Genomic DNA, 17,857 nt, shown 5'->3' on the forward strand with positions numbered 1-17,857 from the left:
TTTCAGCAGTTTTTCATTTTACTGACACATTTCTCCCACTGTGACAAAGTACTTGTGAACAAGTAAATATGTTAAATATGTTAACTTTGTTCCAACCTTTCCTACATGATTCTTTTCAAACTATTTAAACTCCCAAACTTTTCTGTCTGTTTAAAATTTAACTGAACAAACCAAGAAGATAGCCTTTTACTGCAACTGCCACTCCAATGGCACGGGAAAATTAACATGGACGTTTTTCTGTTAGTGAATTATCAGATATGGTGCACAAAACGAGTAAATCCTACAGTTAGGCATGGGGTTTTAACATCCATATACAAAGGCAGCACAAGAGAATATTTTTGCCAAACCATGACATTGTTATTTCTACTGGTATAAACTAACAAACATCATAAATCTGTCCCCTAAAAGTGCCTTGAACCATGTGTTGGTGTACTGATGTTTGCAGAGAGGAACATGTATGATCAACTCCCCACAGAACTGAGGAAAACGCTAGGCATAATAATGAAAATTAATTTTACTACACTGAAGTAACACAGAACTTGACATCTTGAGATTTCACTTATATATTGACTGAAAATATAAAGAAAAAACTCCAAAGAAAATGTGTAAGCAATGGCAACAAGAATAATGTTCAAACATGATTGCGTTCACAGTAAAAGTAACTTGATAAATATTCATGGATGAAATGCACGGTAAAAGGGAGATAACTGCCCCTACTCCAAACTAGGGACCATTTATTGTCATTAAGTGACAGTATCACAATACAAAGGAAAATACTGCAAATATTCAATGATTAGCAATAAAACTGTCTAATATGTGCATAATTTCAAAAAGAAAGTTCATTTCTTCAGCATAGTTTAAAACATGAAATATTTCTCCGAAAACAATGTGTACCAGGCACAGAGAGGTCATCTAGCCATTTGTCAGTGAAAGGCTTTAATAGTAACATCATAAACAACATACTCTTTATACATAAAAGTTGGAAATTAAACAAAAAATATAATACATATACCATGTATATACTATCTTCAACACAACAAATATTCATCATTTCAAATATATAGTGGATATACACTTCACGTTTTTACAAGTTTACCCCAAACATGAAAGTATGCACTGGGAAAGACATTAATGATATTTGAATCATGCAAGATTCCCTATCAAGTAATCTAGACACAGCTCTGCTAAAGAAAACTGCCATGAGAAGTTGATTGTTGACGAGATAAACCACATTGCAGTTATGATGGTGACATTGCTGAGAAGACGAGGACAAAACATGGACTTCTATATATACACAGTAGAGTAACACGATCAGTTCCGCAGTGCCTGCAACCTGGAAGTAGAAATAGTGAACAGTAATGAACTTGAATCAAGCGAAAGCTTCTTATATGTTATAATAAATAAATGGCATGTGATTCCTTGGTTGGTTTGTTGTTTAACGCCACACTCAGCAATATTCCAGCTGTGACGGCAGTCTGTAAATAATCGAGTCTGGACCAGACAATCCAGTGATTGACAGCATGAACATCGATCCACGCAATTGGGATCGATTACATCTATCAACCAAGTCAGTGAGCCTGACCACCCGATCCCGTTAGTCGCCTTTTATGACAAGAATAGTCGCCTTTTACGGCAAGCATGGGTTGCTGAAGACCCATTCTACCCCCGATCTTCACGGGTCCGTGTGATTCCTTGGAATATGATTGACTAATCAAGCATTTTGTTTGTGCATTTATGTTTCAATAGACCTAAAAAACGTTAGGCCACACCCACTAGCAGACTTACAATGAAGTCGTGTTACATTATTGTGCTGGACGATGTCACTGATTTCCTATCATTGTCTACAGTTTTGTGTGTAAATGATATGTAAGTAGTCTGTGAAGTTGTTATTGTTGTCTTGTTTAATTATAAAGACTGATTTCAATATGATTTGTGTTTATGGAGGTATTAACTTTATAAATTGGATAGTCGATTAACATAGAGTGTGCACACTCCATAAACAATAAAAATTTGTAACATCATTGGTGGAATTATTCATGGTCATGTCTTTAACAAGATCCTTGTACATGTTTCAGTGAGTGAATGAGAGTGTGTGTCAGCAATATTCTACCTATTTCATGGCAATCTGAAAACATGAAACCAGTGCTTGATATTATGAGTACAAACACACACATATATACACACACATACACACATACACACATACACACACACACACTGGCCTTTTGGATATGATGAAAAGCAATCAACCAAGTGGCTGAGTCTTACCAGTGTTTAATGTTATGTGTAAATGTGTTGCATCGCATTAGCTGTTGGTCACGGAGGTCACAGCTGTAGATTTAAAGACACCCATCTCGGTACCGTCAGTGACTTCTTGTCACAACTGATTTTGGCACTAAGATTCACCCCAGTCACAGAGCCAGTAACTGGAAGCAGCGATACACATCATAGGGGCATGAAGACACGCTATCCCCCAAGTCACAGAGCCAGTAACTGGAAGCAGCGATACACACCATAGGGGCATGAAGACACGCTATCCCCCAAGTCACAGAGCCAGTAACTGGAAGCAGCGATACACATCATAGGGGCATGAAGACACGCTATCACCCCAGTCACAGAGCCAGTAACTGGAAGCACCGATCCACACCATAGGGGCATGAAGACACGCTATCACCCCAGTCACAGAGTCAGTAACTGGAAGCAGCGATCCACATCATAGGGACATGAAGACACGCTATCCCCCAAGTCACAGAGCCAGTAACTGGAAGCAGCGATACACATCATAGGGACATGAAGACACGCTATCCCCCAAGTCACAGAGCCAGTAACTGGAAGCACCGATCCACACCATAGGGGCATGAAGACACGCTATCACCCCAGTCACAGAGCCAGTAACTGGAAGCAGCGATCCACACCATAGGGGCATGAAGACACGCTATCCCCCAAGTCACAGAGCCAGTAACTGGAAGCAGCGATCCACATCATAGGGACATGAAGACACGCTATCCCCCAAGTCACAGAGCCAGTAACTGGAAGCACCGATCCACACCATAGGGGCATGAAGACACGCTATCACCCCAGTCACAGAGCCAGTAACTGGAAGCACCGATCCACACCATAGGGGCATGAAGACACGCTATCCCCCAAGTCACAGAGCCAGTAACTGGAAGCAGCGATCCACATCATAGGGACATGAAGACACGCTATCCCCCAAGTCACAGAGCCAGTAACTGGAAGCAGCGATACACATCATAGGGACATGAAGACACGCTATCCCCCAAGTCACAGAGCCAGTAACTGGAAGCACCAATCCACACCATAGGGGCATGAAGACATGCTATCACCCCAGTCACAGAGTCAGTAACTGGAAGCAGCGATACACATCATAGGGACATGAAGACACGCTATCCCCCAAGTCACAGAGCCAGTAACTGGAAGCACCAATCCACACCATAGGGGCATGAAGACACGCTATCACCCCAGTCACAGAGTCAGTAACTGGAAGCAGCGATACACACCATAGGGGCATGAAGACACGCTATCCCCCAAGTCACAGAGCCAGTAACTGGAAGCACCGATCCACACCATAGGGGCATGAAGACACGCTATCACCCCAGTCACAGAGCCAGTAACTGGAAGCACCGATCCACACCATAGGGGCATGAAGACACGCTATCCCCCAAGTCACAGAGCCAGTAACTGGAAGCAGCGATCCACATCATAGGGACATGAAGACACGCTATCCCCCAAGTCACAGAGCCAGTAACTGGAAGCAGCGATCCACATCATAGGGACATGAAGACACGCTATCCCCCAAGTCACAGAGCCAGTAACTGGAAGCAGCGATCCACACCATAGGGGCATGAAGACACGCTATCCCCCAAGTCACAGAGCCAGTAACTGGAAGCAGCGATCCACACCATAGGGGCATGAAGACACGCTATCCCCCCAGTCACAGAGTCAGTAACTGGAAGCAGCGATCCACACCATAGGGGCATGAAGACACGCTATCCCCCCAGTCACAGAGTCAGTAACTGGAAGCAGCGATACACATCATAGGGGCATGAAGACACGCTATCCCCCAAGTCACAGAGCCAGTAACTGGAAGCACCGATCCACACCATAGGGGCATGAAGACACGCTATCACCCCAGTCACAGAGCCAGTAACTGCAAGCACCGATCCACACCATAGGGACATGAAGACACACTATCACCCCAGTCACAGAGCCTGACCACCCAATCATGTCAGTCGGCTACCAAGGACTTATTCTGACCTGGAACCACAGGATTGATGAAGAGTCAGTAACAGGTCTTCCTTTCAATATATACAAGGTCATTATAATGTCAAATGTTCAAGGTCATCTTGACCAACCTTCGTGAGAGATCGTCCTCTTTGCTCTGTTCCACAGAGGCCCCGGACTTGACGGAAGCTGTGGTTGGGTTGAGGTCCTTCAGCTGGTCGACCATCTCGAGACCGTTTTCCTCGGCCACCTGCTGGATGAGAGATGTGACCTGGTCCTCGGGAGTTGACAAGGTCATCGCATTGCCCATCGAGTTCTCCAGAGTCTGGGTGAAGGGAAAAGCAAAATGTTGATGTTAACTGGGTTATTGCAATATTCCCATAAAATGAGTGAGTTGTGTGACTTTGCAGTCAGCAATATTCCAACCACAACATGACACAAAAGAGTCGTGGACAGAGCAACCAGTGATTGATATTATGAGTAACACTCCGCACTGTAAGGGTATGATAAATATAGAATACTAAACGAGCTCCCGTGTTATACCAAATTCATGAAACGAGTGAATAGTTCTGGTATCTGACGAGCTTTCGCTCGTCAGATACCACAACTATTCACTAGTTTCATAAAATTGGTTTTACACAGGAGAGAGTTTAGTATTTTATTTATTACTTGACATTTATAATGTCTTAGAATTATACTGTTGAGTATGAATAGGCTGACACCTACACGATCCACGATCCACGGCATAATCCAATTGACTTTAACAAAATAATACTTCAAACACGTCAAAAGTTGAAACGTATGAATTTAATACCATACAACGGTGCACCTTTAAAATTCAGGCGTCCGTTCCACAAAATTATTGTTGCGCTAAGGTTATCGCAACTCACATACTTTAACTTAGACCAACGACTGTCATTGCGCCACAATACGATCGCCTTGTGGAACAGGGCCTTGCACCTCAAAGTTTACAATCACGTCACAGTACCCGATGACATAATTTGTGGAATTTTGTTGCAAGATCCATCGGCGAAACAATGCTTTGTGACGTCAGTCTAGCAACAAGGTTGCTGGGGTCATCGAGTGTGCATGAGCTCCTCTCAGTGATCTGTCATCTCCCCACGCTATGTCGTTGAATAAGCCAAGGGATGTTGAAAGCTTTCAATATTTGTTCGTGGAACGTGTGCCAGGAGTACATAAGGACACGTTTGTGTAATACAGCTGTATGTTTATTAAACGGGTGATCTCTTCACGGACAAGTAATAACATGAAGTCACAGAGCCAATCTCAATCAATTCTGATTTTTTTACTTTTTTGCATGAAGGCCTGACGATACCATCTCCACAGGTCAGATCAGCTGAACGTTCTAATCAGTCAGTCAGCGTCAAGGCTTCTAAATTCTTGGAATGAATGAACAAAACATTTAGACCAGCATATCTGATTTCTGTAACTCAAAAAGGAACTAATTGGCCTGTTCCAAAAGTAACTCATAAAGGTCACAACAATATGTTTTTCTAGATATTTTATACCTGTCATTTCTTGAGGGCCAAGGGAGGACCATGGAAGAAATGTTCGTGTCAGGTGGGTTGTTTCTTTAGTTAAGATTAAAATTTATGTATCAAGGTGGTAAAGAGAGAAAGCTGACATCTGACTGGCTCAAGAACCCATGCATCCATCACTTAGCCTGGGCGCTCAAAGTTTGATCAGGGTTCACCTGACTCAACCTTCTATGTCAGTGTCCTCAGATCTTATGATGAGATTGGTCACAGACCCAGACTACCACCAGTCCTCTTGAGTCATAAGCTATCTGTCATCGCATCCATATGGAGATAGCATAGGTGGCGGTCAGTGTTCTAAGGGAGATAACTCTGGGTTGACTTACCGCGCTTCTGACATCCAAATCCTCAAACTGCTTTTCGAACTTCTCCATAATCTGCTCCACCTGGTGACACAAAAAATTATATCTAATTCTATTATATAAAATAATATTCTACCACATTACCATGGTAACGCAAGTTCTGAACATCACAGCATGATTCTATAAACAATAGTTGCTGAAAACACCCATGTGACAATCTTCATCTGTACCATGAATTCTCAACATCAACACTGCAATCGTTACCATGGTTACATACAAACACATCTTGACCCTGGGAAAGTATATCCATCAACAAATATATTCACAACGACTTACTGTCAACTGAAACGAAGACCCCAACTATTTTCATCATACAAGCTAGGTTCCACAATAACAGTGTACAAATTATTACTTGTGACAAGGTGAGTGAGTGAGTGAGTTTGATTTTACGCCGCTTTCAGCAATATTCCGGCAATATCACGGCAGGGGACACCAGAAAAGGGCTTCACACATTGTACCCATGTCAGGAATCGAACCAGGGTCTTCGGCGTGATGAGCGAAAGCTTTAACCACTAGGCTACCCAACCGCCCCTCATGACAAGAACCTGAGGACCACTGCAGCCGTCAGACTCCAGAAGGGGTGGGGTCTGAGGGTGAGAGACCACCGAAGGAGTTGGCCTGAGGGTCCATTTTATTGCACATTGACTTCATCAAGAGTAATTATTCATCTTGTTATTATAAAATTCAATTTAAAGTTTATGGAGCGTCTAAACTGTCCTCAGTTTTATTACAGGAACTGAGATGCGAACCGTGAAACGTGAACCAGACGCCATCTTGTTTTCTAGCAGACGAGTCAATACTGATCATGTGACAAGTCAAAAAAGTGTCAGTCACATGATTTTGGGGTCTACATTGAAATATATTGTTTCATTACATGGTACAGATTAACCAATGGAATTGCAAGATTCTTAGAGGTAGAACAATATCAAGTTATACCTATTGTAAGTTTGGCGTTTCGCTGCTTTGAACAGTATTCAGCTACATCACAGCATGTCAGTGTGTAGTGAGAGGATGTCACGAAGTGAAGCAAGTCTTAGACTTTTGACCACTTTGGTGAAACCAACAGACATGGAACTGACAAACAGCGAAACAAAATCAGGGCCAATCTGGGATTCAAACATGCAATCATGGGTTCTGACAAGCTTAAAGGATGCAACTAGCTCTGCTCAATGAATTTCAGTGTCGTCTGCTACCTGCTGGTGTCACTCACCTTGGACAAGTCCATCGACTGCATGGCTTTATCCAGGGCCTTGGACACGCCTGCAATGTTCTTAGTCACCTGACAAACACAACCACACGCACAGGATCACAAAAAGAAACATTATTATCCATCATGGTACTTAAAGCACACTGGAAAAAAGTCATCTATAATCAGAGAACAGCGAAACATAACGCAATATTATTTATTTCCACATCATAAATTTCCCAATGAATTATGATAATCAGAGAGAGGTATTTTGAAAGTCTTTAATACTGCATCTGGTACACCAAGTAAGGAAGTAAAGAATGTCTCACACTTTGTAGTTAAATTTGCAACTTAAAATGTATATTGAGGAGACATAATGACATGTTTTAGGCTGATCTAAAGCCAAGGAAAAGGGCAAAGGTCATGTCATACACAGTCTCACTAAACTCTGATCTGTTACTCCGATACAACACCTCTTTGCAAGATACGAGGACACTTTCACAGTAGGTTGCGTCCACTGAACTTTCTAATTAGTCAATCAGTATGAATTAGTTAAGAATTCAGATCTGAATGTTGGATTTCTGTATCTCGAAAACGAAATAAATCGCCTTGTTCCAAATGTAAACGATGAAAGCCACTCTATAATATTGTTGTGTTTATTATATTCACTGTCATATTGGAGCATCAAATACCCTAAAGCGAGGACAATCCAAAGAATATTTGTGTTCTCTGTAGGTCTTCTTTTTTAAAAATCAAATCAATAAATTGACACCACAATATTTTAGAAAACTGACTACCGAACCGGCTCAAGAACCCATGCGTCCTTCCTTAAGATTGGATGGTTTCATCAGATCTTGATTCGGAGTGGTAATGTATCAGAGTAATGTTTTTATCCACATGAAACACTTCCCGACCTCTTTCATTGTGAGAGCCGTCTGCACCCGGGCTGCCACAGCATCGACACGAGCAGCAAAGCGCAGATAGTTGAGTCCCTCGTTCTTCTTCCTGATGGCGTTCTCTGCGTAGATCTTAGCACCCTCTACATTCTTCTGCTGCAGGGCCTAGACAACATGACACGACAGTGAGTTAGTGAATGTGTTTACACCTCAGTCAGCTATATTTCAGCTATATACATTTTACCTAGAAATAATCAAGTCTGGCACAGGTAAACCAGAGGTTGATAGCATGAGCAACAACCCACATTGTCTGCCAGGTTCCCTATTCTAACCACCTATTAATATTCATTTATCTTGGGTGGGGGTCAATTATCCCATCACCCAGTGCACTTAGTACAGTGAAGATAGAACTTGAATCTTCTTATCAACTCATTGCCAAGGACAGTCTAATATTCAATAAGACATATTTAGAAAATTGACAATCTCATTAAAATCAGATCTTAGTTCTCGCTACCGCTAAACAAAGATCTGAGGACATCCCATTACGGGTCACATCAGACCGACCTTGCGCGAACTTTGACTGACCAATGGAATGACCAATCAGAAGGCAGCTTTCTCGTGCTTTACAGCACAAATTTCAAATTGGGGACTACGCTTTGAAACATATTTTGACAAATTCTCGATTACAAATTTGAAACCTGAACAAAAGCACAATCTGGAATGGCTAATAGATGGTCTAGATTGTATGGATTCAGTTGTTAAACCCGTAACTATCGTTCGGAATACCCTGTGTTAAAGTTTTCGAGGTTGTATGATTAGAAATCACATCCGACTGTCACTTTCATTATCTGGTAAGCGACGCTCTGATTGTTCGGAAGAAAGGTCATTCTGACGTTACTCCTAATGGGATGTCTTCAGATCTTTGTTTAGCGGTAGCGAGAACTAAGGTCTGATTTTAATGAGATTGGAAAATTGAAAACAGCACTCTGTGGCCAATTGTTAAATGGAGGGAAGTGCGAACTGCAATATGATTGGTTGAAACATGTTGTTAAATAGGACTGGAACCCGGGTATCCTCTTCACTTTTTAATATGAGTGAAGTTTCTCTATTTTCTCAATCCCAAATTTGAAAAATGTGGTTTGTTTGTTTGTTTGTGGTTTAAAGCTGCACTCAGCAATAATCCAGCTATATGACGGCTGTCTGTAAAATAATCGAGACTGGACCAGACAATCAGGTGATTGTCTTCATGAGCATCAATCCACGCAGTTGAGATCGATGACATGCATCAACCAAGTCAGCGAGTCTGACCACCCGATCCCGTTAATCGCCTCTTACGACAAGCATAGTCGCCTTTAACGGCAAGCATGGGTTGCTGAAGCCCTGTTCTACCCCGGATCTTCACGAAAAATGTAGTGTAATGCTAGGCAAGGAAGAAACACCACTAATCATATAGAAATCTGGATCAATATTTATCAAAACAACCTTGAAATTAATTGATTTCAGATTTATATTATTTTCAAGCATACACCACTTATTATGTTCATGAAGAAACCAAGTTTCGGGTCAATCAATTTTTCACTAACACTCACACTGACAGATGTAACGAGAGAAGTCTCTATGGGCTGTCTTGGTCAATAAATCTCATTGTGTATTGCAAGTACTCACAGCTAATACAGTATTTCACAAACTTTAATAACAATTGAAACACACTGCCAATATTGATATTTACCTTTTTGACTTTATTCTGTTGGATTTTCTGATCTTTCTCAGCCTTCTTAGCCAACCTCTCGAGTTGCTTGGTAGTAAACTGAAACACGGGAATCATGTTACCATGGTGATTGTAACAGCATATTCACTCAACATTACTATGGAACAAAGTTCAGCTTTTTCACAACTTGCTGCGTAATGCTGTAAAGATGCAAATAACGTGAGTGGAGGTGAAATTTGGTTTAACGCCACGTCTAAGATTATTACACTTATATAGTATTGTGCATACACGTTTAACTCGGGTACTCGGGTCGGATGGGTATTGATTAGGACCCAGGTACCCACATGACTACCCGGACCCGTGGTTAGTCACGTGATATATTGTTTAAAGACAAAAAATATCTAGGACTCTATGTTTAAACTACAAGTCACTAATGTTCGCAGTTCTTCCTGACTACTACGCCCATTCCTTCTGACTTTTATATGTTTGAAAAAAAAAACAACTTCAGTCAACTTAAGTGATGCACCAGATCGTTTTATACGTGTATCTAAACACATTTTGCCAGGGCTACGGTCAAACTTTTCTCAACTGGACAGTTTGTACCTTCCTCCTGAGACCTACAGCGGGTACCCGGGTAGGGTCGGGCAATAGGGAGGTGGGTACCCGGGTTGTAAATTTGGACTCATCCCAGCCCTAGGAGAGATCCCAATTTACAGTGCTAGCTCACTGAGGTACCATGCCGCAGTTTAACATGAATACCCCACTCAGACTCCGAGCCGACTAGTCCTTGGTTTAGACTCCTCAAACCAAATAGCTAAAGAGTCTCACCTTCCCAGAAAGATTGTTACCAGTGTGAATATTGACCTTTTTCACACTTCGCTACTTCCGGTTTGAAAGCGAGGCTTGGAGAGCAGAAGGTGAAGGCTGGATAGCGCATGAAACACATGGAGATGTCAACAAGGCATGCAATCGGGACAAACTGTGACAATTTAACCATCCCGGTACATTTATCGTAAGTATTGAACATTATTCTTATTGACAAACTATTCTACTGTTATCTGGTCTCCTTACCGATATAAATTTGAGTCTGGCCGTTCTGTTGTGATTTCAATTTAAAATATCCATGACCACCTAGTGCAGTTTATGGTAGCTGAACAGACTTAATACAAATTCTACTGAAATCTTGTAAAAAATAATTCATTGTTTACACACCATTAAGCCAAACTATTTATTGTGAGTTTAAATAACTTTGCGGGTTGTATTTGAAGTCGAAATATTGACCTTTTGACCATATCTAGATATATGTCAGAAACTAACTAAATTGATATGTTGATATAATGTATCAAATTGTAACCTACTGAGAATTTACACTCGTAACAAATCAGAAGTTTGCATCAGTTGTGTATTTGATGTAAATTGTAATGGACTCAAATGCATTCCAATAAAATATTAGACCTCTAGATCTACTTGTGCTGTTGGGATTGTGAACAGTTGTTATTTTGATTGTCAATGTTGACAGATTAGATAGCATGAGGTGTAATATTTCAACTGAATTATTACATAAAGGGTGTGTAAATATTTAAAGTAAAGTACAGTTTGATCTGCAATTTTGGTAACAATTAATATTTCTACCAAAATGATATTTACTTTACTGTACCAATTTAATCATGTCATGAAATGAACCAAAACCCAACTAATAATGTCCAGTAAATGTTCAATCTACATGTGATCTTTATATAATTTACAGAAACTGATAACTCTTTAACAGTTTGTATTTTCTCCTGGAATTTAATTAGGTGCTTTTGACTGACAAAGACACCCAGTCCATGTTAAGTTTTGAAAACTTATATTGTGAGAAATAAAGATATGAACATTTTGGTTTGTTTTTCTTTGTCAAATATGAGAAATCCAGATTGTTCCATCAACATAATTTGTACCGATACATATATTTTATCTTGGCTTGATTACCAATTGAAGTTGATTCCTTTTTATCTTTTATTTTATCTGTTCTATTCAGGATAAATGTATTAGTAGCTTCCTTTTGATATACAATTACCTTTCATCATACAGGATTAGGTGAGGGTGTTCAAGAAGTTGGTAGTTGTATCAATTCTTATATTTCTTCAATTTCATGCATTATTTATATTTATCAATTTTTAGTTTCCTTTTAACTTATTTTAAACAGTTCACACATTATTACTTTTGTAGTGCACGGTGCAATCTCAATCGGTAATAATCAGTTAAGTAAGTGATGTTTGAAGAACAAGTAAAGTATCATCTGTCATTGTACACACTGAATAGGGTTATCGCCCCTTCTGAATATTTATTTTGACACACGAATTATTTTCATAATTAACATTGTAATATGTTAAAATGAAAATCATAGCAGAAAAAGTGTCTTTTGTCAACTGGACTCATGGCAAAACAATAGTGCGTTGTGCAGCAAGCACCACTATGAAACGTGAAATAAACATGATCTCAATCTTGATCTAGAGTTCGCCAAGCCACGCATTGACTGAGCAATTTTGCAAAAGTACACTGACGTGTTTCATGTTATGCGGTTTATTTACGATAGAAAACTTCTGTCATTGAATGTACTGTCACATTTTACCTATATATATATGCCGACGAGGTTATGATAAAACAATCTATTTCTGAAATACGTATCTCGAAATGCACCTTTCGATTCACTTCCAGGATCCTGACAGCAAAATGCTAATTCCAGTGTATAACAGGCATATTTTAGTTGGACCTCATGATTTAATGTGAAATATCTTCTGTATTATATACAGAGGATACCATTTTTTGTTTGTTTGAAATGTCCATCAGTGAAATGCACAACATGCTGTCTATTCCCTATGAGCTGATGCGACTCTCACTGCATGGAGCTATGCTCTCCAAGCCTCGTTTTCGATCCAAGATGGCGAAAGTGTGAAAAAGGTCAATAGGGAGAAATAATCATGCTTTTAAAAGACAGGGTGAGTGAGTGAATTAGATTAACTCCATTTTGAACAGTATTTCAGCTGCATCACTAAAAGCTGGATGCAAGATGAAAGCCTGAAGTGATGCAGGTCTCAGACGTTTACTACTTTGGTGAAACCCACGAGCATGGGTATGGTGTTGACAACCTAGAAATGGAACAGGTTTCTGGCACTTTTAAGGACAGCAACTCTGCACAGCAAACTGCAGCACCATAGACAAGGTCGCACAAAAATACATGCTCCCTCTAATAAAACTGAAATGTTCCACCATTTGCAACCACCTGCTCAACACACAGTCTGTTTCAGTACTTGTATTGGTCAATACAGGTATTTGGGAAGTTCAAAGTCCTCTTTGATTTTTATCTTGAACTAACAACGACATTTGATGAAACACATGGGAAGAAGGTTAGCTTTTATTTACCTAAACCACTGTATAAAATTCTCAAAAATTTCAGTCAAACAACAGGACTGACAACTTTACAAAGTGACCAGACCAGGTAAAAATGGTGTCATTTCAATATTTTCAAGACAAACAAAATCAAGTAAGAAAAGGGTAAAAATAAGAATAGGACTGTTTAATGTCAGATCTCAGAAAATAATAAACTGGTGGATTGTCAACTTGGTAACTTTAAATCATTGAAATATTCATCAAATTCCATGTCTGATTCATCCATATCTGAAAATTCAGATCCTTCATTATAGAACAGCAAAGACCGATAACCAGCCTATATAGAACACATGCCCATTGCTAGGACATCCCCATTTTATCAAAATACACACAGCTCTATACACACAATAGGCATCACATTTCTATAAAACACACAGTACAACCTACACTGTTAGTGTTATAAACAATACAAGCCTAAAACAATACCTAAGTGCATTCTGATTGGATAATTTCGAGCATTTGGCCAATAGAAAATGAGGACAGAAACATGATAACAACATATGCAGAATTGACTGAATAGCATGTTTAATGATGACAGTTAATTCACCTCTTATACTGAATTAAAACTAGAATGCTTAGGTAATTTAGGGAATACAATAACAGCCCGACCATCAGGCGTGCAACGATACAAAACTGACCATCTGTCAGCAAAACTGACCGTCTTGGTCTGTTGGGCAGGCGGGTATTTTAAACACTGCCTAAACATATATATTCATGAATTTATGTGTAATGTGTGTATGTGGTATCTTGTAGATATGTCATGGTATTTTGACTTAGGGGAATCAGTTTTGCCCAGGGGAATAACATACAAATATTTGGGAAAGGTAAAGATTAAGTCTGCAATTTCACCAGCTGTTCACCCACGCTGATGACAAGCTTGTGACATATGGTCGTGAACCAAACAAGTGCTTGCCTGCTAATCAATGCATAATGTATAAAGCTTAAATATCCCACATTGATTAAATCATGACAGACAGAGCAGAATGAAAACTGTACACATGTCAATATTGTCCTCAAGGATATACCATGAGTACCATATTTTCTTGTTTGTTTGTGTGTTTATTTGTTGTTTAACGCTGCACTCCAGATATATTCCAGCTATATGCTGTGGTCTGTAAATAATCAAGTCTGGACCAGACAATCCAGCGATTGATATCATGAGCATCGATCCATGCAATTAGGATACGATGACATGCAACAACCAAGTCAGCAATGCTGACCTACCCAATCCTGTTAGTCTCCTCTTACGACAAGCATAGTCGCCTGTGAAAGCAAGCATGGGTTTTCTTGATTTCTTGAGTATAGTGCACACCCAAAGTATAATGTGCACCCCCCTCTAGGGGATTCAGTATGAATATGTTTTTTTATAGCTATAATTAAAAAAAACTCACCTTCAACTGAAACATCATATCTGAAAAATAAAAGTTGACAATTTTACAAAATATTGAATTAACAATGAATACTACTCCTTTACCCTAAGCTATAACCATGGTTGAAAATTAAACCCACATAAAAATGACCCCACTTCCTCCAATTAACATGATTAAACATCTCGGATTCTCAACTGTCTCCAAAGCTTCAGTGGGTCAGCAGGTCACGGCGGTCAGTTGATGGACAATTACGCCCGGTTGACTGCCTGCAGACAATATGTCCAATGTCCAACTAACCACTGCCTAAGACCGACATGGCAATTAGTGTAGTCCAAATTTGTGGGGTGTTGCCTGTTGGGTAATCCTTGTCTCAGTCACACATGTTGGGGACGTGGACTTAGGTAACCAGGGACTAAACCCTGCAGTACAAAGGATGAGTCTGTAGTTCATGGTATTTAGGAGGACAGCAGAGAGGCTGAGCAGAAATCTTGGGCAGAACTCAAAAGTACCTCTTCCAGTTCCACCAACATCATGTCAGGTGAGAATATTCATACAGGCTTAAGGGAATCTGTTCCTGTAGTGTAGATGTTCCTTCGTACTATTTTCCTGGGTAGAATTATTACATGGAACAGTTTTTACGAGAAAACTTTTCCACGACCGGGGATTTTGTTCCCCATTTCTCTAAGTGTTTAGGTCCAGTATAAATTTCTATGTGGAAATGTTCCCTAACCTAACCCTGATATATAAATGTAATCATCTGGACCTTAAAAATGAAACTTGCATTTTTCGAATCACTGAAACTTTGTTGCACTTGCATGTGCTCAATTTCACAGGGCGGAAAACATTTACACTGGCAATACTTATTCCAGATGTACATAATTTGATTTGTAACTGATCATTCTTGATTATTACTAATATTCAATAACAGCAAAAGTAATCCTTACCAACTCTCCATAACCATGACAACTGAAGGTAAAGTTTATGATAATGTTTTCATAATGTTTATGAAACGTTTATCAGAAGTGACAGATCCAGATTTTAAATAAACCAATTGAGATCTGAATGTATCTTCAAAATGTCAATTTATACATTATCATTCAAAGTTTATTTACTGAAACATAAAATTAAAATGAACTGTGCAATGAACATTTGCTAAATGCAACATTTTCCGCATGTCAATACCCAATATGTGAACATCCATGTAGCCTGTCTCACAGTCCCTGAAACATATTATTTTCCCTTCCGCCCAGCCCTTACTGTAATGCATAAGCCCTAAATGAAGCAAGTCAAGATTTTCCTCAGGTTCAGAATCTCCCATCTCACTGGGGCTCGTAGCAAATTTAAATGGAGTTATTTGTTTCTATCAAAATTATAAGTTTTCAAGGACAAAGTGTAAGACATTCATCATGTATCTTCCTTCATCTGTGTTCATTCCCATAGAGAACTTAACCATAAGGGGATGCCTGATGAAGGCCGGGAGGCTGATAGCTTGAGATAATGTATATTTATTCATGATGTATTTAATGATGGTACGTATCTGCTTGTCTTCGATCTTATTTCATTTATTAGCATCTTGTAAAGAAAACATAAACAAAATGTTTGTTGAATGAGTTATGACTCTGAATGGGATGATAAATGATGAAAATATTGGTGTATCATGATTGTGATGATGGTAGATCTGTCATTATTTTGCCTTGTCAATGTGGAACTAACGTAAAAAGGACGTCAACTGTTTGTGTAGGGATTATTGTCACTTTGTACATGCCTTCCCAGCAGTAACCTCCGGTAGGTTAGGGTTCCATCTTAACGAGTCTTCACTGTACAATACAATAGTTCTTAATAGGCTATGTTTTCATGAACTTCTATTTTCAAGTACTTTTTCCATGTTGATGTCCAATTTTAGGTATAATGCATGTGTACCAAATATTTCAAACTATTCATTTCATATTTACCCTCAAGGATATGTTGCTTCATTTCCTACATAAACTGAACACAACCTTTTCCATTTGTCTGTAGTTCTTCATATTATTGGCCCTCAAGCAAACATTGCCCCAGTGTCTCTTTAAAAACACCAATTACTTCAAGTGTTTACAAACATACACAGATCTACAAAGTGGAACATGTGTAGACCAGACTGTTATAATTAACTGCTAAACTACATATGAATGTGTTCAATACGCGTCAACGTCCCAAATTATTAAAAAACTAAAAGGACGGTACATATCATGTACTTACAGATTGTGAAATACTCAAAACTGAAATAGTGAAAGAATGACAGTTGACACCCCAAAACCGACATGATCAACTTTGTGTAGTCGTTAAACGAACTTACCATCCATTTTGTGTTGTTTTTTGTCTTTCCTGTGCGATATATAAATCAATAAACAAGTATAAAACGGAGAGCACGACACAGAAATCCAATTAAATACTGGTAACACTTATAACTTCGTGAGTAACTATCACAGGTTATGACGTCAAAAACACGGAAGTAGATTTAATCGTTATTTAGAGTTACCTCCCCTGGATAAACAAATGCACGCGGCTTTGTTTTCATTTTAACACGTGTTCTATCTTAATCATATTTTTCCCTGGTTCTTTCTTATCATTCCTTCGTTTAAATATCACATGCACTCATATGTCACAGTAACCGCAAACAGAGAGGTTTAGTTTCTTAACAATAATTTCTTTGTCCCTTGCAGGCTCCTCATGGGGGGGCATTTCAAAACATGTTGAGTAATTTATTGTCTTTAATTGGGAACGTCAGCCTATTTGCCGCTCCATTTAACTAAGCTTACAAAGATCCCCGATTTAACCAATTTAAACAATCGGCTGATATAAACAGTAAGAGTTTTGTTGAATGGTTCATTTAGAATTGTACATTCAGGCATATTTACGCTTTTTATTGGCAATAATAAACAGTATATTATATATATCATATAGAAATTAAGTGATTCGAGACAGAGAAGGAATGTTTTCCGGGACTATAGACAGGCAAAGTAAGTTTGAATTACCCGTCTGCGATATAATGATTTATTGTCTAGATCAGCTAAGCAATAAACCATTCAACTATTTTCAAAGAAATGTCAGGATGTAACTTTATAAGGAAAA

At 39.3% G+C, this 17,857-nt stretch overlaps 1 protein-coding gene across 1 annotated transcript; it reads right to left on the reverse strand.

Moving 5' to 3' along the window:
• Positions 1 to 247: 247 nt before the first annotated feature.
• On the reverse strand, positions 248 to 17,232 carry LOC124148285 (charged multivesicular body protein 1a-like). Its single transcript, XM_046519304.2, has 8 exons — positions 17,082 to 17,232; positions 14,771 to 14,790; positions 9,972 to 10,049; positions 8,261 to 8,407; positions 7,371 to 7,439; positions 6,125 to 6,184; positions 4,374 to 4,567; positions 248 to 1,333 (listed from the first exon to the last, which is right to left on the reverse strand). Exons 1-8 carry the CDS (start codon positions 17,086 to 17,088, stop codon positions 1,312 to 1,314), a joined length of 597 nt encoding a protein of 198 aa, XP_046375260.1. The 5' UTR covers positions 17,089 to 17,232; the 3' UTR covers positions 248 to 1,311.
• Positions 17,233 to 17,857: the final 625 nt, after the last annotated feature.

This window comes from Haliotis rufescens, unplaced genomic scaffold (assembly GCF_023055435.1).
Source record: "Haliotis rufescens isolate VD_foot unplaced genomic scaffold, xgHalRufe1.0.p SCAF_19, whole genome shotgun sequence".
NCBI lineage: Eukaryota > Metazoa > Mollusca > Gastropoda > Lepetellida > Haliotidae > Haliotis > Haliotis rufescens.